General features: G+C 34.8%; 1 protein-coding gene across 1 annotated transcript; it reads left to right on the plus strand.

The window, feature by feature from the left end:
- LOC116167100 lies at positions 1-26,817 on the plus strand. Its single transcript, XM_031482340.1, has 5 exons — positions 1-19; positions 86-208; positions 23,031-24,493; positions 24,558-26,732; positions 26,803-26,817. Exons 1-5 carry the CDS (start codon positions 1-3, stop codon positions 26,815-26,817), a joined length of 3,795 nt encoding a protein of 1,264 aa, XP_031338200.1.

Raw genomic sequence — 26,817 nt, forward strand, 5'->3', positions numbered from 1 at the left:
ATGAAAGAGTCTGCCGAAAGTACTTCTGTTGGGTCTAGAAGTTGAAGATATGGTAATTGATTTAATTTCTAGAGTTGTGTTTCAGCCGCCGCTAACGTAATCACGGCTGCAATTAATCAGCCCGCCGGCGCCGTTTGCAACCGTTCTCTTCCAGATATTTCAGTGGTTTTTGTTGCGTCCCAAAGCTCTTGTCATTTTGAAGAAGAGGGTAAATTAATAATTTAGAATTTCCGCTGAACCCGCCGGTTGATGCCAACATTCAATTAACAATGGGTGTTAATAAAATTGGGCTACGGATTCTGGAAATTTTAATGCGGCATAAATGCGTTGTAGTAAACGTCATTCGATTGGGGCATACTTAGTGCCAAATTAAGCGTACTTAATTAGAGAGTTGTGAATCCAGTCCCATATTTTTCTGTTGATTCCCGGCCACGTAATTAATTAAATAAATTTTAATTATCGAGCGTTATCGCAAGAACACGACGGCGAGCAAGAAAAACCATCATTCCCGCCATGGCACAGGCCAATTTTATATAAGGTAAACGTTTAATTTAGAAGGGACCTTTTGCGTTTTGCATCCTCGCTTACATTTTAATTGCTACCGCTCCGTTAATACAGGGTAAGCTTTTTGTTATTTTCCGGGTCATTAATTATAAGAGGGGGGGGGGTATTGACTCGCTTTCCGCAATTGTTTTCCCATAGAAACACTACCGAATCTGCTTATTTACTGTTCTCGCTTTCAGGTCAAGTTTATCATTCTCTTACAAATCGATTTGCCTTACCAAATTTCATTTTAATAGCGCTTCATCTCGTGTACGAATTCGTTTTGGGTACCCTTCGCAAAAATAAACCTTTTTGGGTTGAAACTGACCCCTTCAGTGGACTTTAAAATTGTTTTCCATGTTGTGGACAGTTGAACTTAATTTTAGCACTAGCCTCCATTCCCTCTCCTTTCTCCTATCGGATGATACATCATTTTAAAACCCTTGAAGCCCCACAAAGTGAAATTTGGATAGTGTGGTTATGAATTAATTAAAAAAAGACAAGACAAATACAAAATAAATGAATTTTTGTTTCGTGCTCTGCACAGTTGTTCAGAGGAACGGACATAAAATGCGAATTTTTACAATGCCCTATGAGTTCACACAATTTATAGATGAAATAGTTCCACTTCGAACGGCAATTTGTTGACCACACATGTCCGATTAATTGAATAGGGACTAACCCAATGCCAACTTGAACCTGAAATAAATAAAGAATTGCTGACTGCTGCGATCAGTTAAGAAGTTCTAAAATAAGCTAACACGCAAATTCATAAGCATACAACTACATAAATTAGCGGTAATTTTTCACACTCGTATGTGATAAGATCAAAGATCGAACGACTTTTTTTTTTATTAAACCGTTACTATATTGCAATAATAGTCATAATGTCATGGTCAAATTTTTAAGCACTTGTCATGTATTTTCATAATTGGGCAAAACTACGGGATGCAACATGCTTGTTGATTTTCAATGTTTGGCTAATTCTGTTGAGGACCATCATGGATATGGGGCGGTAGTTTTCAAGTCTGTCGTTTGATCTTCCAAATTTTGGGATTACGATAATCTTTGCACGCTAAAAAAGAAACTTATATGACGATAAAATACACGATAAGAGGTAGGGATGAAAATATCCCTGTCACAGTACTGATACCAAGGCAACTTATTGTGGGTCGTACACTCTCCAATACTTCCCTTCGAACCATACTGAAAACTATGAATAAATACGTCTCATACCCAGACCTTTTATACAATATCAAGATAGTAACACGACATAAATATTTATTTCGGGATATAACGCAAAATAAATATTAATATCGAGATAGTAACACAAAATAAATATTAATTTCAAGATATAACACAAAATAAATATTAATATCGAGATAGTAACTCAAAATAAATATTAATTTCGAGATATAACACAAAATAAATATTAATATCGAGATAGTAACACCAAATAAATATTAATATTGTGATAGGGAAAAAAATTTTAATTGATTGGACATCTACGCCTTCGTGTAGTTTTCACATTTATAGTATATCAATATTCCCTATTCGATCTTGATAAATATGTAATAATATTCAGTCTTCAACTAGCTAGAAGCCGAATGTCGGTAATTATCTGTCCGCGATTGTTCCTGCAATCTTATAATACGATTGCAATAGCTTCAGCCAATTGATACCGTTCATCGTCTTGTGTTTACGGAACGAAATAAACGTATACACACAATGGGAGACATCGATGTGTATCTTCGAAGACATTGTCTCTTGCGATTCAATGGGAAGTTTACAGAACATTGACGTCTAAACAATGAGTTTTTTTTAATAAATTTGCTTTCCTCTTTGTTCAGTAATCATGTGAGTCGATAAAAATATCGTGCGGGAAATACGAATACGTTAACAAATCAATCATTCCTTGATTTTATCTAAACTACCCAACGTTAGTAAACCATTACGGTAAATTGCATCGTTATCGGCGACGCCCGCGCTAATTTACCGAAATTTGTGTTTGTGTACAAATTATTAACGCTTTATAAACGTCAACTTGCTCGCAAAATGCAATCCCATTCGTTACATTAAAAATCAAATCAAGTTTCCGTCGTATTTGGGGAATTTTACGATGCCTCCCTTGTATTAACTTGACACTATCCTTCCGATTGGTAGAAGCTGTAAACTTTCGCTTTCACGGTATTGCATTCAAATTTCATGACGACGTAGTCAAACTTTATTTCTGCCACTAACAACGCGTTTTCTTCGATTCTTCTTTGTAATTTTACATGACATCTTTAAAAGGGGCCTTCGTTCCTCCGTTTTTATGATGGGAACAAAATGCTATTTCGGGGACTATATAAATATGCTTAGCACCTAATCAAATATTGAGTATCGACCGCGATGCTAGTCACGTAAATCTATACATAATTAATAGCAGTCGGTTATCTAATATTTTATGAAATAGATATAGCGAATATAAATAAACTCGAACAGGATAAATTTATCTATAGGACAAACCGTTACGGTTTTATTGATGTTAAAATTGTTAACACTTAACCAATAACCTACGTATAGGATTGAAGTGCTGTGTATAAGAATAAACTTGTAACAAATATGGCAAACGATTCATTGAAAATCAGTTTTTCCTTGGGTAATGATAAACATCATAAGAGGAATAGTAGAAACCTGAACGATAGAAGAAAGCAAATAATCCGAAGCGTTCGAAGAATAAAAAAATAATTCAAAAGAACTATAACAGTTTAAAATACTCCATGAAATTAAAAAATAGGAATTTGAAGAATCTAAGAAACTGAACAATGTGAAAAAGTGAAGATTTGAACACTGGAAGGAATGAAAGGATCATAACAACTTGAGGATTCTAATTAGAACCTTTATTTTTTAAGTTAGAATTTTAAGAATGGCAAGCAGCTGAAGAAATGAGAAATTTTAAAAATCCTAAGAACCGAAGGAATATCAAAAGTGTAAAATACGGACGATTGGAAGGCGTTAGTCATAAAAATTTGAATTATCCCGTAAAGTGAATCGTCTCTACAAGCGTCCGAAGGATTTAAAAATAACTATCAGAAAAAATAAAAAATATACTAATTTATATATATATATATATATATATATATATATTAATATTTATATTTATTTACCATTCAAGCGCATTAGCTGAATGTAGGAAAATTATTGAGTGTTTAAGTACAGGGTGTCCTATTAATAAAGGTCATCGGCCATATCTATGGAACCGTTAATTGCACAGCTTGGGGAAAAATATTTTGTTAACAAAAGAGGTCAAGAGAAATCAGTGGAGATTATTTTCAAGTTTCTAGGTTTGAATTTTGCATCATTTTGATGCACCACATATTGCTCCAGCTCGTAAAATATTTATTTATTTATTTATTATTATTGGCCCTGCTGGAAAGAGCTGTCTTCCGTGTAATCATATTGTACATGAATGAAGTTTTCTTAGTAAACGTGATGACTTTGCAGGTTTTCATGAAAATTTCAAATAGATTTATATATATCAAATAAGATGAAAAAGTGAAAGTATCAGTGAAAACCGCATTTTGAAATGTAGCTGTTTCCTAAGCTGAAATATTATGGCGAAAATACACACATCACAAATTCAAATCGCAATATTCTTCCAAGTTGGTTTTGAAAGAAAAGAAACACCGTTTCACACACAAAACTACTCGGTACTCGCAAAGATCATACTACAATGACCTTTGGTACTCGGTAGGAACTTCGTATTTCTAGCGAAAATGATGGCGGAAATTTTGAACATTTACGTTAGTCATAATTATTGTTTCTTTTATGGTATCATTTATATTTCTTTGATTTAAAATTGAAAAAAATTATTTGTTGCTTATAATTTAAGAACCTATATGGAGTGGTAATTGTAACTATCATTTTAATTAGCGCTTTTTATGTGTTGTTTTGTTTCAAAGCCAACTTAGATGAAGATAAATATTGCAATTTAAATTTGTGAATGTGTGCGTATGGTGGGTCCGTTAACTTGCCCCCCCCCCCCCCACTGAGAGATTTGATAGTCGTATTATGTTAAAATGAATGCGCTCGTTATGCGCTCATATGCGCCACCGATAATAACTCTTGCGCCATTATCGTTTTTTAGAAATTCGAAAAAACATTTGGGGGGGCCAACTGAACGTAGCCCCCCCCCCCCCAGTATGTATTTTGGCGCTTGTAACTAGGTCACCTGATACATTTGGTTATGCGCTCAATTGCGCCACTTGAATTAAAGCTAGCGCCATTACGGTTTAGCCGTGACAAATTTTTAAAAAGTGGGGGGGCCAACTTAACGTTTTTAAAAGTTACTTTTTTTTAACATCTTTTCATACGAAATTGTACTCTCAGGTATGCGCTGAAATGCGCCGTAAAAAGATATCTTTGCGCCATTCTTGTTTTTTGGTTATTCTTAAATATATTTTGGAGGGGCCAAGTGAACGGAACCCCCTATAACGCATTTATGCGCTCAATTGCGCCACTTGAATTAAAGCTAGCGCCATTACGGTTAAGCCATAAAAAATTTTTCAAAAGTGGGGGGTCTAACTTACGTTTTCAAAAGTTACGTTTTTTAACATGTTTTTTCTACTACATCGTACCTTTCATCATGCGCTAAAATGAGCCGTAACAAAAATCTTTGCGCCATTATAGTGTTTCAGAAACACTATACAGGGTGTTTTTTTGGGAGCTTTAGTTAAACGTTTCTGGGAAAGTAAAATAGGTAGGTTTTTAAAAATTTGTACTTAGGAGTTACTCCGAAGGTCAAATCGATGTAAATATTTTCAAAATGGGTGCACTTCCGGAAATGCCGGAAGTGGCTAGTAACTTCGTTATTTTAAATGGCAACCCCTATTTTTTTATTACATTTTTGGATTTATTTATTTATTTATTTATTTATTTATTTATTTATTTATTTATTTATTTATTTATTTATTTATTTATTTAAAATATTTATATATTTATTTATTTATTTATTTATTTATTTATTTATTTATTTATAATATATTAGATTAAAAGGAGACACACCAATTAATCAAGTCAGTCATAGAGCTTGCAATGAATAACATATTCTTCTAGTGAATAAGGGGTACAATCAATGGGCAAACGTCTCACAGCTTTTTTAAATAAATGATACGATGTAATCGTTTTGATGTTAGAGGGTAAAACATTGAATAAAGTAGTACCTTTATACAGAACACCTTTTTGATATAAGGCACTACTATGTTTTTGAACCTTAAGTAAACAGTTTCGTAAAGGGTATTTATGATTTGCAACGTCGGTTGTAAAGTAACATCGATTATAGTATACGAAGCAGAGGATTGTATACACATAAATACCATACAAGGTCAGCATACCTTGTTCTTTGAAAATTGGTTTGCAACTGTCTCGGTACATTGCATTGTATATAATTCTAATCGCTCTTCTACGTGAAATTTCAGTTCTTTTGATATCCGCATGTCGATATCTACCATTTATGGTTTTTCAGTTATTTTTACTTTAAGAAAAGAAATGGCGAATGCAGATGGTACCTACTTTGAAAATTGATTACTTGAAAACGGTTGTAGTCATAGCAACCCATTTTTATCAGTGCGTAGAGAATGAATAGGGTTTTCATTTAGTGTAACTAAACTAACTGGGGATTCTGGATTCTGGATTCTGGATTACGATAGGAGGGTGAACAGTGTCCACGCGTACTTAGGCCTCAAATTCGGGCCCTTTGTACTACCTCCCTGACTAGGGTCGCCCGACCCCTCAGCATCACTCAAGCCATCCCACACGTGAGATGAACCTTAGGACGCTGGAAGGGGAGGCGGCTCTAATCGTAGCCATGTCCGGCCAGGATTCCCCCAACATGGATCGTCTCAGTTGGACTAGAGCGGGACATTCACAGAGTATGTGGTATGCCGTCTCGTCGTCTGTGTAACATCCTCTACAAGATGGTGATTCCACCAAACCCATGCAGTGCATGTGCTTGTTTAGTTTACAGTGCCCAGAAAGTATGCCCACGAGTAACCTCAGGTTCTTCCTTGATAGCCCTGTACAAAAACGCGCCAAGCTACGAGATGGTCCTCTGAAGGCTTCTCTCGCATGGCGACAATCTAACATCAAGTTCCACCTAGCCCTGTGCTGGGTTTGGGTGTCTTGAGTTATTAGGTTGTTTACAGTTTTAACTGCAAGTGGAAGAGCCGGCTCTGGACCATAAAACGCCTGTTAACTAAACTAACTAAACAGATATTAAAATGCGGTTTTCACTGATATTTTCACTTTTTCATCTTATTTGATAATCACATATAATAATTACCTATATCTTTCCATTTGTAATTTTTAAGAAAACCTGCAAGGAACATGTTAATGTCAAACCGCGCCTTCTACCATTTCTCACTAAAAAGACTCTATTTCTGTGAAAATAATTACACGAAGAGAGCTTTTTCCATCAAGACCTATTATGTGAACATCGGTTAATCGAAACCGAAGTTCAACTCCTTAAATAAATGTCCCCCTCCCCCTAGCTTTAGCATGATGATATTCGAGAACCATGGCTACACGCAGCACGTATGACGTCATAAAAAAGTGGAGGGGACGGCTAAAGTTGTGGTTTTGATATAACGGGCGATCAAGAATGAGTGACTGTCGAGTCGCCTTTGAAAGTTCAAGTTAAGTAGGATTTCCCATGTAAACAAAAATTCCAAGTGACTAGACGGTCACTCATTTTTGATCGCTATGTATTATAAATCAACGCGAGTTAAATTTAATGCAATCTTGATTGGTGGATTTACGTTCATTTGTTATCAGTCAAAGTGCTGACCTTCGTACGTCAACATATGACGTTAAAAAAACCTAATTTGCCACCTATGACCGATTATATCTAATGGACGTATGTAAATTAGTTTCCGTTAAGAACCATTTTCTGTTCAAAGTATAGATATTCAATTTTCCTATAGGACTAATAATAGCGAATTATAATAATTAGGAACAACTAATTATAAGAAAAAGAAAAGAGCGACACTTCAATTTCGCAAAGCTTTCCACATCATTAGAAACTTTTCTCGAACCGAAGTAATAAGATCAGTAGATTAAGAAGTAATTAATCGCCTGTCCAACTTTTTTCTAACATGAACGCGATTGCTTAAATTGAATTTCTTTCAGGCTAAGAATAGAATTTCTTCCCATTTAGTATCAATGCACTTGTTATAAACAATTGTTATAAAATTGAATATGCAAAAGCATAAACTTCTTCGTTTAGATCGACAAGTTAAAAAGTTAAATCAAAATGATAATTGGAGGAATATGAATTTAGATGTGTTTTAACGACAAATTTAATTCTGCCATTTTCCACCACAAAAGAAAACAAACTCAATTAAAATTGAAATACCTACTGCTTTACGTTTGTGGCGAAGCCCTAGCAATTACTTTTGGCAAAAAGTTTATTGCCTACCAGAGCATATTTTCTTAAACCCGTTCAATGTACCTTCGAAAAGAAACACGGTCCATACAGCTAAACTAAAATAAATTATTCAAATGCCCGAATAATGAATAGCGGCGGTTCCCCCAGCAGGTAAATAATTTTAATTCATTTCGCATTTCGGGTTCTCTGGAAATGTAAATCGTGGTTACTGGCTTTTGCGAAACAAATTATTTACGTTTGGTAAATTTGAATACGTAAGTACACCTATTGAAGTACCTATAACTTCGCTTGATTCGTAACCAGTAGCTCAAATTCATGTGCTCAATACGTCTCAAAAATACAGTCCTTTGCATTTAGATCATTATGTAGCCACGGTCTGATTTCGCCTTTTAGCTTCGCGATAAAGTTAATGCAATTCGGAAATTACAGCCAGTTTGTGTTTTAAAATAAAATAACTTGCTTGTTAACTACTTTCTCGACAGTGATTTGTTAACACTGACAATAAGGGACTGAAAAATGTCGACGTACAATCTTTTCGGTAATAACAGAAAATATGCAAATTGTACCGCATTTTACAGAACGCTAATTCTAGTATCTTTACCTTAACGCCCCACAGTCACGCACCCCTTTTGCATTACGTTCGCGTACTTTACACAATTAATAGGCGATTGCCTTTATTTTAGAAACATAATCCTGTGTTTTTGTTTTTTACAAAAGAAAACATGTCGTCGATGTGGCTCTCATGAGCAGAAACGATTTTATTATGTAGATTTGTAGATTTACAAAACTGTTATCTGTGCCGCTGAAATTAATGCCGAACACGTTGGGATTAAGATTTCCTCGCCGTGCTATATAGAAGTGCACTGCAGATGCACATAAATCTCATCAGGGATGGTATACTATAAGCTTTTGTTACAGGTACTTTAGAATTTTATTTATAGTTGCTTCGGAGGACGTGCTTGGCGAAAAATTGTCATGAACATCATACTTGTCTTTCTTTAGAATATGTGGGGCGCGTAAAACTGAAGTGATAGCCGAGTAATTGAATTTTTATAATTGTTTGTTGCTAAACAATTGTTGCGGTCAAAAAGTATAGGAAAACCCACTGCGTGTTGTTCCCTTTGTACAGTTTGCCTACTATCTACAAGAAGGCCTCATGACACATTTTCATCATTTCTTGTGTCGTTTCTGCAGATATTAGGAGAAGCGTCATATATTACATTTCTTGTATCGGAAACGATGCGTTGTAGGAGAGATCGACAGACTAAATGTCATCTGATCTTTCACTAAACGATAGGTATTTTGTTTTGTGTGCAAGTGCTAATAGTGTTGTAAATCAGAAAAGAAAAATAATACCCTAGACTAGGAATTAGAGCTGTTACGGAGCTTCGATTACGCTTCCGAAAGTTCGGGACTTTACGATTGATTCTCTTCAGCAAATAGAATTTGTTTCCTTTGGAGTGACTCATTTGATTTAATTTACTCTAGTACTGTGTAAGATATTAAATTCGATTGTTTTTATTTTTAACACCCACCCTGTATATTATTTTTTGAATCGATAATCGAAATATTGTAACGACAGCGGATGTGACGCATTCTTTCCGGAAAGTATGACGTGTTTGTTGGGGAACATTCTAGAATCTTCGGGAGGGTTCGAGAATGTTCGAGAAAAATGGGCAATTCGAATTGCGTTCCCGTGAGCTCTAACAGCGTTGCCGAAGTAACATATTAGTGATAAATGGTTTTGTGTTCTAAATTGTGAGTGATAAATAAGAAATACTGTTACAAATGAATCCATTTGCAGACTTATGAATTTGTTGTTAGTTAATTGTACCAGCGGAGCTCAGACGAGTTTACGTTTGTAGCTCTAACTTTGACTACAAGAGCCTTGTCTTCGAATCTGAAATAAGACATGGCTTTTTGTGATTGTATAGTGGGTTGAGTGGGAAAAATAGATATTAGCTAACACTCCGGCCACTATAAAATAAAGGCAATAAAAAATTGTAAATAAATAAATCACGTAATTGAATTTACGTTACAGCATAACTGATGAATAATGTGTGTGATTTTATTATGGCCATCTCTCTTCTGGCCTCCGATACCAGATTACGAACATACACTACGCAGAGACAAAGTTTGCCAGGAAAAAAATAAGATATTTTAACAAAGATTACATTTTTAAAATTCGAAAAAAAATGCTTTATCAAATGACACAAAAACTCAAAATTACTTTCATAAGAAAAAAACAAAGTTGATGATGGTTAACCGGAGACAAAACGTCAGACTTAAAATTGAAAAGTAGCATCTTGTAGAGAGAAAAAAGTGGTCATAATAATGCGTCATTTATTTTGAAATAACTTTAAAAATAATTGAAATGCACATACAGAGTGTCCCATATTGCAGGTGGTGAAGCCAAATAAAACATCCGCATGGCGTAGACAACAGTATATATCTAGAAAAATGTTTGCTCTAAAAATTAAGGGAATGAAAATATTTAATGAAGAGAAATTGTATTAAGCAATGGTTTGATTACAATCAATATTTGCTACGTCGTCAAACACTCACGGATTTAATTAATATTGCGTGGCAGTGACAAATATTAAATGTTGACAGATAATCTCCAATGTGGTAGTAATTTTTTAACCTCTAGTTCTCTACATTTCACAGCGAATAGTAAAAAGGAGTAAGTAATTATTGTAACGTAGAAAATTTCAACGTGCGATTTGTGAGAATCTGAACGAAGGTACTGCTATAACTTTAGCCCTGCGATGTAAAAACATACTCAACAAGCCTGAAATCATAAAATTTGCTTCTATTTTGTGTGTAAAGCGATGGGATATACAAGAGGGAATTTTTTTTTAAATATTGATTTATGAAAAAAATGTATTCTTCATATTTTTTGCTTGCTTTGAAAGTACCAATAACGTTTCGATTGTTTGTGCTTTGATATCAATACGCTATCTTGATTATAATGTGATATGATGTAATAACTTTCAATAAAAAAATTAATTTTATTATTTTTCCAGATTTCTATAAATAAATTTTAGATTATCGAAACGTTATTGGTACTTTCAAAGCAAGCAAAAGATATCATGAAGAATAAATTTTTTCCATAAATCAGTATTTAAAAAAAATCCCTCTTGTATACCCCATCGGTTTACACCCTGTATATTGTTACGACGCACCTTGTTTATTAGATGGAATGCACAAGAGAGCTACAGAAAAACGATATGTTCGAAGGTGTGAGAGGAAAGTGTCGATGGTTCCACAAAATGTGCTTCTTATTCGTAAATCGCCCATTTATGCGTAGAATCACCCTTATTAGAATATGTAAGTAGGTGTTTTTCTTAAAATTAAAATGTAAATCCTTGATAAAACACAGTAAAAGCCCTTGCGTCGGATGAACTAGTAAATCACGTCATTTTACTCTTGAGAAATGAAATAAAGTCCATAAAGTAACTGCTGAAAGGTAGAAAAACGTAATAAAATGAAATGAGCTTATCCAAAATAAGTAATCTACTTAATAACACCGTTCCTGAAAAGATTAATTTACATTTATAAAAGTATATTCAAAGTGTCAAAGGAAAACTTAAAAAAATCGCAGACACTTTGCACAAAATTATTTTATCGTCCCAAAATAATCGAAATAAATTGCCAATATTAATATTAGTAAGGTGTATATTTCATAAATATTTTATGGCGCAGCTTTATTTACGTTACGAATTATTCTGCCAGCCATTAGCTACCGTTTTTAATAAAATTTTAGATCAACAGCACTTTCCAGTAAAAGGGAGAGGAGAGAAACGGATACCGCGACGTAGGTATTTTGAAAAGTAATTCTCCGATGTGCTTTTAGTCTTGCACAGGTCGTATGATATAAGACGTGAGATGTCGGATACTATTACCAATTTCCTCGATGGAAGAGTGTATTAAATTTTAACTAAAGCAAGAGTGTCCTGGTCCTGCTGTATGGGTAGAGGATTGGTAGACAGTGTAACGGGGTTTCCCTACACAGAAATGTGAAAGAAGACATGATCTAAATTTATGTACGAATGTAATCTTGAACGTACAGACGTATGTAGCCTCTTTAACCGTGAGGGTAAATAAAGTGATCATTTAAACCGCAAAGATAAATAAAGTGCAACAAATGATTGTGCATTCTAAAGGCATCTGTCATTCTTGTTTCAAATGGGCCACGAAGCACGATACAAAATGACTTTCAGAACATATATCAATCCTGTTTCTATGAAATCGACTGCGACGGCAGAACTTAAGCTAGCTATTTTTGACGTATAAATTAAGTTCAGAATTGTCAGAAGCTTTACAATGATTATATGGCTTCTGTTATAAAATAAAGTTTCGTATTATACACGAAGTTAAATGGAAACTAATCATCTCGTGTATGTTAATTCACTCATGGTTCAAATATCCCTTTATCTTCTTATATAATAAATAACTATGATCCGTACCCAAAGTTTGTTTCAGGTGTTTTCAAAATTTGTTATTTTAAGTGTCCTTTATTTTTATTTTTATTGCCATTTGAAATTTGTTTTCATTTGACTTTTACGCAAAAGTTCAGGTTTTAATGATCATGGTCACCTGTCCAATTGCACTTTGACCTGTCCGACGTTTATCAATTCTGAGAATGCAGCAGTGAGCAAGACCTGCAAGATGACAATTAGAAAAATTATTGACAAACTTATAGATCTATCATCACTGTAAAAAAACCCTTCGATTTTCTCCAGATTTGAAAATTTGCTGAGAGAAGATAATTACGTATTCTGTATAATAACGGTGGGTACCTAATTACACACGAATGGGTTGAAACAAATTTAATTCAGTTAAAGAAAGTTTCCCATTCGCCTTCGCGAATATCGCGTGCCTTATTGAATTATAAACTTTAAAGTAGTCTCGCCGAAGTCCAATTGAGTTCATATCGTGCAATGAAAATATTATTAGATTGGAAACGGACACTGCGACCGCGCATGGGACTGGAAACAATAATGTTGCGCCAAGTCAACAGCTGAAAACGGGAAACGGTTACTGAAATAACGAGTTTCCATGTATATTAGAACGAAATTACCTACTACCGGTCGACATTTCCAGTAGAATAGAGAAATGGGTAGAGCGTAATTTAAAAATCAATTTGGGATAAATAGAAATTTCTGAGGGCAGCGGTGTTTGTGCAGCCTGAATCGTAAATGGGTTTCCCGTCGGATGATGAATGAGAAACTTGGGGAACTTTTCGCGATGTAAAAAGACTATTCTCCTTAATCACCTTAAAAATCTACACTTGAAGTAAATCAATAACGATGATTAAATTTCCTTTGCGCCTTTATCGTTTATGAAATCCTAGGCAAGGTTATCGGTAACAAAGGGTAAATTTTGAAAGACTTTCTCTATGCGCTTGCAGTCCCTGTAAGCTACGAAAAATGCACCAATTGAACGTACTCGCACCCGGACAATTCGCACCCGGATAATTCGCACCCTGACATTTCACACCTTGGACATTTCGCTCCTGGATAATTCGCACCCGGACAATTCGCACTCGAAAAATTCGCTCCCGGATAATTCTGTAAATCTTTGGTTTATTAAAATTAAATATTTTTAAGAGGCTACTAGACGATTGCCTTTACAGAATATATGTAGTAGTGCACCTCTTGGTAAACATCTACTTCATGGAAAAATGTTTCAAATAATAGTTATTTGGTCTTTCATTTCAACACATGGCGATTCTTAAGTATTTCCATTTCTTCAATATAATCACGCTGGTTTTTTTTTGAAGTTGTATGAAGAGTCTGATATAGTTAAATCCTGTAATTTAAGAAGGCATAATTTTTATCTACTGCGCTTTCGTTTTGAGAAAATAAGAATAGGTAACTGAAACGTCTTTTGTGGAGTAATTAAATACCAAATAGTTAACCTAGTTATAGTATATTTACAATATTATGTGTAATATTCGCTACTTTTGAGACGCTGTTAATATTAAAACAGAATCAACATATAATACCGTACACAAACAAAGTGATAAGTCTAAATTTAAAAATATTTACATATAAGATCAAGATGAAAATAGAAAAAGGAAGTAACTTTAACGCTCCCTTACATAAAGATTTCTTAATGAAGACCACATAAAAAATTGTTCTTTATTTCTTTAGTTGAAAAGGGTGACAAAGGAAATGAATTAAATTTATTTTAGACAAAACGAGTATGCATAAATGACAATAGAACAATGCATTTCATAGATGGCACTAAATTCGGATAAGTAATTAAGATAATATTATAATTAAAGGTAAATTTGAAAAGACCCCGACAACACAAATTGCACTTCATAAAGAAACAATAAGAGAAATATCGTAATGACACCCTTTCTATTATTTCTGGAGGATGAATAGGGTTTATTACAAGGTAAAAGTAATTAAGTCCGAAAAATCAGGTTTAAGTACGTATGACCACAGCTAATTAGAACTTTAACGCCTGTATAGTATCTTCATTCTTGAACGTTTAACAGAGTGGTATTTTAAAATTTATCTGAGCACGGGTTTGGATTTTGTGTATACTTTTTTTTTAATTTTAAAGTATTTTATTTCTGTGTGGTGGTGTTCAGAAAAGGTAAGTTTCCAGTTTTCTTAGAACCAGTTTTACGTTTCTTTGACCACATATGGCTATATGTTGATTATTGGTGCCTGAGTAAAATTACACTAACTGCTTATTTTTTTTGCGTTATCTTTGCTACAACAATGGTAGTGAATAAACTTAAAAGTTTCTTTTTGATTTTCTTACTCTTATTTATTTTATAGTTTGAAGAGATACATGGAAAAATTCTGGCATTTTTTTAAGAGATTGTTAATAATCAAAACAGGAAAGCTTTTAAAAATCTTGAAACGTTTTAGGAACAGGTCGATATTGATGATTTTTTCTTTTAAATGTTTGTAATTATTAAGTACCTATATACTTCCTTTTTAATTTTTGTATGGCATACCTAGTACTAAAGAAAGCAAAACCCTTAGCATTGGTAATTGCGCAACAAGGAAGATAGGACATCATTGGAAAGGCTTTCCTTCTCTGAATTTGGTGAGACTATAATTTTTTAGATTTGATATTTTCGAAATATTTTAAAAGTAAGTTGAGGGCGCGCTGTTGTTTATGTCATTGGAAGGATGTCGGGCCGATCACTATGTAATACAAGCTAATGCGATCGTGCGTCAAAATTATGCAGTTGCAAGTGGCATAAAAAAGAGAAAACTTGTACCTGCAACGTCGAATGCGCTGGAAATGAAACAACTAAACCAAAAAAATTAGATATCCGAATTCAGGGATGGGCGACCTTACCAACGATGCATCATTTAAGATTTTAAGGGTTGCACTGTCAGCGATGCGAGACAAAGACATTAGTAAGCAAGTTTTATTTTAGACACTGTTTCCTTCCATGATCAATTTGACGTGCCAAAGCGTTTTTTGAAAATTATTTTAATTTACAGAAATAGCTATGTATGGTTTCTAATGCACCACCGTATATTATTTAGCTTCGGAGAAATAACACCAAAATCTCCCCATAAAAATTGTTATAATAATAAATGGGTAGATTTTGGTGTTATTTTTCCGAAGCTTCTTAAGCACCGCATTGAGAGTCATGGATCTTCACAATTTCAGTATATTATTTAAATAATAGCCATATAATTAATTTAAATAATTTAATTATAATAAAAGCAAAATCAATTTGTTTTCACCATATTTATCAACATTTTTTGCTTTTTTCGTTACTTTACAGTTCATATCTCTTTAATTTTACGGAAACTCTCAAGAATCTATTTGTTTTACGTTCAAATATGATTATAATTTACTTGAGATTCTTTTAAGACAATACATACGTGTTTCGTTATGTGTCCTTTAAATGGCCGACATCGAAGGTTAGAGAACTAGGAAACTTCACTTGCAGCTATTAACCAATAATAATTGTTAAAATTTTATTTAGACTTTTATATTCCTATTGTAATATTATTTGTGCGTGCTAAAAGTTTCCAAATGAAAAACTTGATTGTGAATTGGTACAATAAAACTAGGTAGGTAAATAAGTTTAAGAAATGTCACGTGACAGTTTTGCTGATAGACCGATACCAGCGTTTAGCAGCATCCGTCTACTTGTGAACATGAGTGCATGGACAATTTACATCACGGATGAGTGTCTTTTTACCTTTTTTTTTTGTTTTTTTTTTAAATAAATTTTCATTCATGGTACCTTTAGCAAGTGTTCTCACAATAAAATAAGTACTAAATTCCAGATTTTGAGTGATATGGATGCTATTAAAGTGATCTAATATCTCTACTGCTTTGATATGGTCCATTCCATTTAAAAAGGTACATAGGATTGTACGTATGAATTCTTGCCTCATAAATACTATTAAAAAAATTATTCCTCTACAAATTGTATAGCTATTGTTTAACCAATATAAATATTTAAGTGCCACATTAAAATGCCAAAATCAAGGAAAGTATCATCAAAAATGGACTTGTCCCTGAGGCTAAAAGTTGAAATTTGACGGTGCAAACTATACCTATGGGGCGCGTAACAATGGAGTTCGGTACAACGAAAAGGGGAAAGAGATACATAATCTATGAAGGATACATGTACCTCTTTGCTAAGAACTCCAAAACTGCTCATCATGGCTGTGTCGAGCGAGAAGAGCAAAGAAGGATCCATCGGCTCTTAGTTTAACATGCAATGCCAGGATCTGGCTCAATGATGACAAGGTAAGATTAGCTAAACCGAGCCCTGATTTTGGAAGTGCAGATGGTTTCCAGTTTCAAAGCCCTTAATTGGGTATTTTATTAGTTAGGATATCGTCTTTTGACCTTTTGACTTTTTTATACGTAAGTTTCATCGTTGCTTATACCGTCGTCTAATGTTAGTTTTTAGGTTCGACCCTCCCTTGCAAAAAATTTAGTTTATCAACCTCTTCAAATTTCAATTTTATCAACCTCTTCAAATTTCAATTTTATTCTGGAACCAACCACGGATATGGTCGTTGGCCTTTCCAGTTTTACTACCCTTTTGCGTTTTAAATTGTTTTGTTGTATAGCTATAGTCTCTCATCAATTATCTCTACCATCTTGTAGATCACCTGAAGATGACTACCATCTTGTAGATCACCTGAAGATGACCGTTGGTCGAAACATGTAGTGTATCACTGCGTTTTATTAAAGTATATGGGAACGGTATAGAGAACTTTTATTCAATATTAATAAATTATCCCAATAGAGTTTGAACACAAAATGGTCGTAACGATTCCGAATTATTGAAAGTATCCAAATTTTAAATGTAGGTATACGTCTATTATATGCACAAAGTAATCAAACGTGATATTGGTGAGTAATATTGGAGATTTCAAACTCTGAGTTAATTTAATACTTCACAGCCGACTTCCCATGTTAAAAGTCAACCATACACAAAACCCTCTCAGGGGAGCGAAATTCTGGTGCGAATTATTCCGGTGCGAATTATCCGGGTGCGAATTGTCCGGGTGCGAAACGTCCGGGTGCGAAATATCTTTGGTGCGAATTTTCCTTGGTGCGAATTATTCGGGTGCAAATTGTCCTACAACCGAACGTACTAAATTTAGCGAGAGCTTAACGTCCTAGGTTCTAAAGCTTGAGAGTTGGCCAGCAGATATCTGTTCACCTTTGGAGTATTAGCTGCCTTTATTGGCATTGGCAGTTCTAGCTACCACAGCCAAAATTTACTTGCAATAAAAATCGATGATGAAGTGATTATTAGTGAATAAGTTGCGCTCGTATGGGATAAATCTACATGTTATACTTAAATTGTGTATGTGAGTTGTTAATAATTATCTGTTATAATCCAATCTATATAAGGGCTTTAATAAGTTCATTAATAATTAATTGTAAATAACTTAAATTTACGTTAAACTATTGAAATGAATACATTTATATAAAGAGAGACGTATATTAATCGAAAAATTGAAGCAAAAGGGCAACTAAATCGATATCACGTTCGAGTCCTCTGATCACAAAACGTAAAAATGCGTTCTCACTCCCTAATTGCATTGGAACATCGGCGTCCAGCTTCGTAGTTTATTGCCACCGAAACGGATTTAACAGGAAGTAAAGTTTCATTTAAGTTCTATATAACGTAGGTATAAATAAGCACCTTAAAATTTTGTTTCACGCTGTAATTAATTCTTTCGCCCGAAGCTTTTTGGTAATCAAGATTTGCACGTAAATCTAAATTTTAAAGTAGTGGATTAAGTAAAGAATTAACACTAACAGTATTAAATAAGTAAGCGAATCAATTAATTAAATTGAAACGCTTCGGGATAATTAATGCAAGACTGCGAAATTACTTTAAAATGGAGTCGGAACTTTCAATCTTATTTAAATTTATATTCCTAGGAGTTCTCGATTTTTACCGCAGCGAGCTGGGTTGTTTCACTTTTTTTAAGCTCGGCAATAAGGAGAGTATAGTACATCAACATTATGGCGATTTTTTCTCTGGGATCCTGTTTTATGTTTAAAACGGTAAGCGGATTTGCCTAGGGTCTTTTACTATTTAGGACCGAGAGAAAAAAAACGAGAAACTCTAAAATAATATTCTTAACGTTGGGGTTGGTTCTATAAACGGATTGGGTGTTTGAAAGGACTTTATGCATTTAAAGTTTGAAATCGTGAGACTATACAAATATACGGCAGGAAACGGAGTCCTGTCAATAAAGGCATACATTTTATGCTTTATTAATGTTGGCGGCTTTATAAAGAAGCGATCTTGCATATTCATTTAAAATGAGATCGCGTACAATAAAAACGAGTATGTCTTTTCTCCATAATCTTATCCACAATAAAATCGATTGTCCTGATTTGTTACAATACCTGAATTTTTATGTTCCCCGTTTTGGTTACCGTGGTAATGATACATTTTTATGTTTATTGTAATTCTAATATTTTGAAAAATTAAATTTTAGGATTTCCGGTAATAGATTATGGCACGATCTTAGTAAGCTTTAAAACTACAAATTCGTGCAGTTTGTTTCATATGCGATTGGCCCGAAGCTCTATGTAGCAGTGGACATTGCTGGACTGCCGAATTTGGGAATTTTAATCCGCCCAATTAAGTGAGTATAACGTAATTATTTGTGTTGCAGCAAACTTCGTCTGATTAGATTGGGTCTCAAAATAACCGCGCTTAATTAAGTTGAAATGGTGGAGACGTACGTTACAGAATCCATTTTCGAATTATTTTTATTATGCGTGATTTTTGATACAGAATACCAAAATGGATTTGAAAAAATACTGTTCCATTTAAAAAAATCAACTTTGGTACCAAAATCTACTTTTTGACACACCCTGTATATTTTTTCTTTGGTGAAAGATTAGTCATTTTGATAAATTGCTTGATATTTTCATTCTGATGTTAAGTATAAAATGTAAAATGTGATTATAAAATAATGTGAAAGAAACATAGTTGGAAAAGCTTTATTTTAGTTCAAATGGACTACAAAACAACTTTTTAACGAGACGCTAAAAACAAATCCCGATCTCATACATATTTAAATTTTACATTGATATTTTCGCCCGCAATCCGCATTTGCCAATTCACGCGTAACACGACGAAATACAATGGAATTAATCGGGTGCAACAAAACAAATCTCTTTCAGTAGTAATTTTATTGAGATGGCCTCTTTGAAAAAGACTCGCAACAAATTCTTGAAAACTTAAACACGAAGTTGGCTTAAAGCCAAAATATAACTTTAAGGAATTTGCTCTATTTACGCCGCAAAAATAATTAAATTACGCTTCGCCAAGTTTTGTAATTGAAAAGTGTGGTGTGGCATGTGGTTGAAAAATAAAAGGTTGATATTAAATATTTCGTGTAGAATGCTCTACCTGTCAGTGGTAAGCGTCGTACTCGAATTGGGGATATAAAGCACACAAAATAGGCGACGCCGTACTTTTAATTCATTTCAAGTTTCATCTACCTTCCTTCTTGTTTTAAATAGAACCCTCTGTATATTATTGTATGATTCGATTGCTTGGTAATTTTAGTGCGACTATGTATTACAAATTGTAACAGTTTTCTTTACGATCACTGCATTATTTTGTTTGACAACTCAACATCTTCTCCACATCGAACGAGGTCATTGGGTCAACAAGAAGATACTTGTACGGGGGACCCTTTTTTTTACGGGACTGGAATCTAATCTCGGTATTAAGGATCATGGAAACGAAACTAAAATACTATAAAATCAGGCAATCTTTTCATGCATCGATTTTAATGAAAATCTGGGATTAAGTTAAACTTACCCTCCACTTCAAAATCTATATTATGCCGATCTTCATTTTTTAGGAGTGAATCCTACCCATTTTTGCAAAAATCCATAGAACCACATATTAAAGCCAAAGAAGAGTACAATTTGGTTCAAATGAGTTGAGTAATTTTGTTAGAGGGTTTGAAACATTATTTCAGAATATTTCAACCCTGAAAAATCGACCCTTATTGTGGTTTAATAAAAAAAAGTAGATATTTACTCTCAAAAAGTTAACAATTTATTATTGTTCAGTAAGCATTTCGAACAAAGTATGGTGTTCAACCTCCTGATATATGGATCAAACGTTCACATAAACATTAAACAGTTCATAGAGAGGAGGAGTATTTGTGTATTTGTGCAAAGGGAAAAGTTCTGGGCAGCCGCTCTCGAGGGGGTCATCTGTGAACCTATTTTCTAGATTCAGATTTTGTAAGTGGTGATATTCTTTTTGAATCGCCCTGTATATATATACAGGTGTATGAAATGTAAGTGTGTATGTGTAAGTTATTAATGTGTAGTATACGAAGTATTCATATACCGGTCATGTAGATCCATCATGTTCCGATTTGTGCTTTCAGAATTTTTCGAAAATTGTAATTCGTTTTTTAATTATTACTCCTTTATTTTTGATGATAGTAAGTGCATTTTGTAGGATTTTACAAGAGCTGCAAGACTATTTACATAATAATAAATAATAATAATAATAGTTTATTGCCATGAATAAATTCATTTACATTGGCATTGTCGCATAATTTCAAACAGTTTGAAGATTGGGCTACTAGTTTAAAAGTTACAGCCCTTTGAATTTTCTTTCGAAATTGGTTTCTAGTCTATAACTTTTGATTGAGAAGTCTGATCGAAAAAGTACGAATTGTTTGGATTCTACGCACCAAAATTAATAAGAAAAAGTGTTTTCCCGAGAAATTTTGGTGCAGTCGATTTTTGGTAAAAAAGGAAGGTTATACACTGCCTTTTTTTGAGCCCCGAAAAAAAAATTGTCTCAGATCGACCGGGAAAAAAATTTTCTTATAGAATGTGGCCTGTAGAATCCATAATTTCAAACAGTTCCAAGATTGGGCTACTAGTTCAAAAGTTACAGCCCTTTGAATTTTCTTTCGAAATTGGTTTCTAGTCTATAACTTTTGATTGAGAAGTCTAATCGAAAAAGTACGAATTGTTTTGGATTCTACGCACCAAAATTAATAAGAAAAAGTGTTTTCCCGAGAGATTTTGGTGTACCTAGTCGATTTTTGGTAAAAAAGGAAGGTTATACACTGCCTTTTTTTGAGCCCCGAAAAAAAAATTGTCTCAGATCGACCGGGAAAAAAATTTTTCGTATAGAATGTCTCCTGTAGAATCCATAATTTGAAACAGTTTGGAGATTGGGCTACTAGTTCAAAAGTTACAGCCCTTTGAATTTTCTTGCGAAATTTGTTTCTAGTCTATCACTTTTGATTGAGAAGTCTAATCGAAAAAGTACGAATTCTTTTGGATTCTACGCCCCAAAATTAATAAGAAAAAGGGTTTTCCCGAGAAAACTGCCTTTTTTTGAGGCCCGAAAAAAAAGTGTCTCAGATCGACCGGGAAAACGCATCAAATCCTCTTAAAACTCTTGATTTGAAAATGGGGTGAGCTTAAAGGGCTAAAACAAGGTAGTGCTCGCATATAAATTTGAAATTTGAAAACACGCCTAAAACGTCTGTATCTCACTTAAATTTTGTCGCACAGAAAATTCCCGGTGAGGGGTTTTTCACTTTTAGCTTCAATTATTTCAGAATTAAGTCTTCTTAAACTGGTCACGCTTCTTGAATGTGTTAATAATACGTTAGAGAAAACTGGAAAAGGAGAAGGACTAATTTTAATTAGGGTGGTAATTAGGGGGATGCTTGCGCTGATTTTTTTGCTGCAAAAGGTACGGATCTACCTTATTTTCATCGTAACTCACTTAATTTTAATGCTAAAGGTTGTTTTTAAAAAAAGAAGAAAGGTTTTTTAAATACTTGAAAGAGTATTCTTCAAGTTTTACCGCGGGGAAAAATGGTTGAAACTCTTATGACAACGGCCAATAGAAATTATTTTTAAATTGCCGCCATGTAGTCGGACGTCATCGTACCTACGCGACGGGTACAACGAAAACGAAAAATTGTGAGATTAAAAGTTAGAAGAAAGTGGTCAGTTGTCATTAAATTATCAACAGACAATTCATTATCCATCTCGGCCAATTACCATAAATTTATCCCACCATCCTATTACATTCCCTTCTGAATATTAGTGCCGTTATGGATAATCGATGGTAAGTTACAAAAATAAATACATTTGGTCCTTCGAGCAGGATTTGCGGAAATTTTTTGGATAATAAGTTCGAATCGGTCGAACTTGAGATAAGTTTAATCTCGCAATTTTATCGTTAATACATACCTATTAGTGAATTTTCGGAAAGACAAAGGGAGGTTGATACCCTGAGTACGAAGGCGTGCGATTTCAGCGGGAAATCGTGGTTTTATCAGCGGGTTATCAGAGGGCTTGTTTTCGACTCAAACTTGTTTATTTGTTACTTATTAGAATACAATATTCTTGTCTATTGCTTATCTTTACCATACAGGTATTGCTTGTTGATAAAGAGACGTATAATATTGCAATGGCAACTGTAGCGGAACGAAAAGTTAGAACTTTGACTGCTAAAAAAGAGTCGTTATTTACTTATTTGTAATACTCCAAAACTTATACGATTTGTCTAAAGATTTAGGTAATTCCAATAAACTAGAAAAGTTTAAGATATTGTATCGGTCCTTAGAAACTACAAAAAAAGATTTAAATGTAGTTTTAGAGGAAATCGCGGAATATAGTTTGGAAGTTAATGAAGATTATAAGCCAGATTTTAAGGTTTTGAGTACTATAGATGAACTTTGTTGTCACATTAGTAGGGCCGCGGAACGTTATGTAAAAGTAAAGGCAGCGGCAAGGGAAGGCGCGCCGGCAACGGGGCCCTCAGTGACGGCGGCGGTACCCAAATTACCGAAAATTGAATTACCTCTGTTTTCTGGGGAAATCAGGGAATGGGAAATCTTTTATTCAATATTTGAAAGTTTGATTCATGGAAATAAGGATCTATCGGACGCCGATAAGGTGCATTATTTGGTCGGGAGGCTTAAGGGTCCAGCTTTGGCGGTTTGCTCCGGATTAGCTCCCACGGGGGAGAACTATGAAATCATTTGGAAAGCGCTTCTCGATAAATACCATAATAAAAGAGTTCTCGCTAATAGTTATTTGGAACAGATTATAGACTTTAAGCAGCTTCTATACGAGGCTTCAAAGGGCTTAAATATATTCTTAGAAAAATTTGATGCGGCAGTAAAGGCTCTTAAGAATTTCAAATTAGTTGATTTAACGGATTTCATTTTAGGCTATTTAGCCTTATCAAAATTAGACCCGGCCACAGTAAAATTGTTTGAAATTTCTAAGCGAAATGCGGAGCTTCCTAGTTACGAGGATATCATAACGTTTGTAAAAGACCAGTCAAAAATATTAAGTTTGAATAAGAAGCTACCACTAAAATCGGGAAATCTGGGTGAAAGCGTAGGAAAAATATCAAAGTCTTTTTTGGTCAATGAGGCTCCTAAGGAGGAGAATGCGGCTACCACTTCTCATACTGGAAACAGTTGTATTTATTGTCATAAGGGGTGGCATTATTTAACTAGATGCGACAAATTTAAGCGGTTGACTCCGGCTATGAGGTATGAAGCGGTGAGAAAAAATAATTGGTGTTATAATTGTTCACATCATGGTGTACGGTTCTGCACATCTGATCGGTCGTGTATCGAATGTCAAAAAAGGCATCACATTCTGCTACACATGGGTAGGCCAAATAGGGAAAGGCTAAACGAGGCGACAGGGTCTTCGAGGGGAAGTGCAGATTTGGATGTGCAGAGGCCATCGGTTTTAGCGGAGAGTTCAGGATTGGTGACTAACCTGTGCTCGACGGAGGAGGCAACAGCCAATCCGATGCCTACTAAGCATACGGTTTTGTTATCAACCGCGGTGGTCGATATTCTAAATTGTCAGGTTGGAGGTCAAACAGCTAGATTTATTTTGGATAGCGGAAGTCAAGCGAACCTGTTAACGACTAGGTGTTGCAAAAATTTGGGTATTAAAATTTCGAAATGTTATTCCTCGGTGCAGGGATTAGGTAAGGTGTCGGAACCGGTAAGGGGTATGGCAGATGTTGATCGCGTCTCGTCATAATCGGAATTGTAAATATGCACTTAAGGTGTTAATAGTCGAAAAAATTACGGATAAACTTCCTAGGCTTCAAGTTGATACCGACGGCTGTTCTCATTTGAGAGATATTCCGTTGGCTGATGATTTATTTTACCAATCTCGAGAAGTGGATGGGATTCTAGGGGCGGAAACATTTTCTTGTTTAATTGGTTCTGGTAGAGTATTGGGTACAGCCGGAAAACCAATTGCTCTTCAAACTACTTTGGGGTATGTTGTAATGGGAAAGGTGCCGGTAGCTCCAGTACAAACGGATATCCAGGCTTGTTTTACTGTATCCAATGAGTCCTCACTGGAACAGTTAATGAAAAAATTTTGGGAAGTCGAAGAAGTTCCACAAAAGGCAATTCCTAAACCGGAGGAAGTTGAGTGTGATAAACTTTATAGGTGCACAAAGGCTAGAGATGAAGAGGGTAGGTTTAAAGTCGCTTTACCATTTAAAACTTCCCCAAACAATTTAGGAGATTCTAAAAGCATGGCTCAGTGTCGTTTATTATCATTGGAGAGAAGATTATCTAAGGTTCCGGAACTTCGATTGGAATACAATAGGGTGATGCAGGATTATATCGATCAAGGTCATATGCGATTGGTTCAGGAGATTAACGAGGGTCAGTCATCCTATTTTATTCCTCACCACGCGGTATTTAAACCCGAAAGTATTAGTACTCCGGTAAGGGTTGTGTTTGATGCTAGCGCTCCCTCAGATAGCGGCGTTTCTTTAAATGATCTGTTGTACAGCGGGCCAAAGCTACAGGCAGATATATTTACAATGTTAATTAATTTTAGACTTTTTGGTATAGCTATAACGGCGGACATTCGTCAAATGTACCGCCAAATAAAATTAATTGAGGACCATTGGAAATTTCAGCGGTTATTATGGCGTTTCGAACCTCAAAGCGAAGTAAACGTTTATGAGCTTACAACGGTAGCGTTTGGGGTGAAATCTTCTCCTTATTTAGCGTTGAGAACTGTTAAACAATTGATTCTGGAAGAAGGCTTCAAATATCCGTTAGCTGCTAGAATAATAAATAGGGATTTATATATGGATGATTTGGTAACAAGTGTCAGTGAATTTGAGGAAGCCTATAGTCTTCATGTAGAATCTATTAAATTGTGTGCGGCGGGAAGATTTGAATTAACTAAATGGTCTACAAATTGTACTGACTTGTTAGAAAAAATTCCTATTGATAAGCGGTTATCAAATTCTGTAAGTTTTAAGGCGGATACTAAAATTTTGGGAATGCAGTGGAATCCAGATTCAGATTCTTTGAGTTTTTATATAACACTTCCCGAGTTGAAGTGTACCAAGCGGCTAATCTTGTCAACAGTGGCGAGATGTTACGATCCGATAGGTCTCATTGCTCCCTTTATTCTCTATTTGAAATTATTAGTAAAAGAGTTGTGGCGGTTGAATTTAACTTGGGACGAGGAACCTCCTGAAAATATTATGCAGGAATGGATTAAACTACATAACGAGTGGAGTATCCTGGAAAAATTTAAAGTGTTACGACATGTAGGTGCGATAAAAAATACACCGGTCATGTTGGTAGCATTTGCGGATGCAAGTTTTGACGGGTACGGCGCGGTTATATATTTGAGAACGATAACAGCGCAGGGAAATATTCAGGTTAGATTAGTGTGTGCAAAATCTAAGGTATCTCCTTTCAAAAAAATCACAATACCAAGATTGGAACTTTGCGCGGCAACATTGTTATCCAAATTGCTTAAGCACGTGATCGAAGTTTACGGAGAGAGAATCGTAATTTCAAAAACTTATGCATTTTCAGATTCGACTACGGTGCTTCAATGGTTGAAGTCAACCTACATTACGGATATTTTTGTGGCTAATCGGATAGAACAGATTAGGGAAAATCTGCCTTCTAGTGTTTGGCGCCATGTGAGTGGTACGGAAAATCCTGCAGATTGTCTTTCTAGAGGGTTGTCCCCTTTGCAATTAATGGAACACCGTTTGTGGCTGTCGGGCCCAGCGTGGTTACAAATCAATGAATCACTTTGGCCAGTGACTTCTATTGATTTGGGGGAGGAAGGTCTAGAAGGCGATCAACATATACACACCAGTTTAGTCAATGTTCGGGAAAAGGAAGAACATCCCTTATATGAGTTGGTTTTGCGTCGTTCGTCTTGGTCATTTATTTTAAGGACTACGGTATGGGTACTTCGGTTTGCAAAATTAATTCAACTGGGAGAATTTGTTACTTCTAAAGATTTATTTATAGCGGAGTCTATATTAA

This window comes from Photinus pyralis, unplaced genomic scaffold (assembly GCF_008802855.1).
Source record: "Photinus pyralis isolate 1611_PpyrPB1 unplaced genomic scaffold, Ppyr1.3 Ppyr1.4_LG3b, whole genome shotgun sequence".
Classification (NCBI taxonomy): Eukaryota; Metazoa; Arthropoda; class Insecta; order Coleoptera; family Lampyridae; genus Photinus; species Photinus pyralis.

Excerpts from the sequence above, each read along its gene's own strand:
- LOC116167100 (XM_031482340.1), top strand. Across the intron at positions 209-23,030 it reads TTGTCATTTTGAAGAAGAGG|ATTTAGGTAATTCCAATAAA; the intron begins GTAAATTAATAA and ends ATTTGTCTAAAG. Across the intron at positions 24,494-24,557 it reads TAGGTAAGGTGTCGGAACCG|GTGTTAATAGTCGAAAAAAT; the intron begins GTAAGGGGTATG and ends TATGCACTTAAG.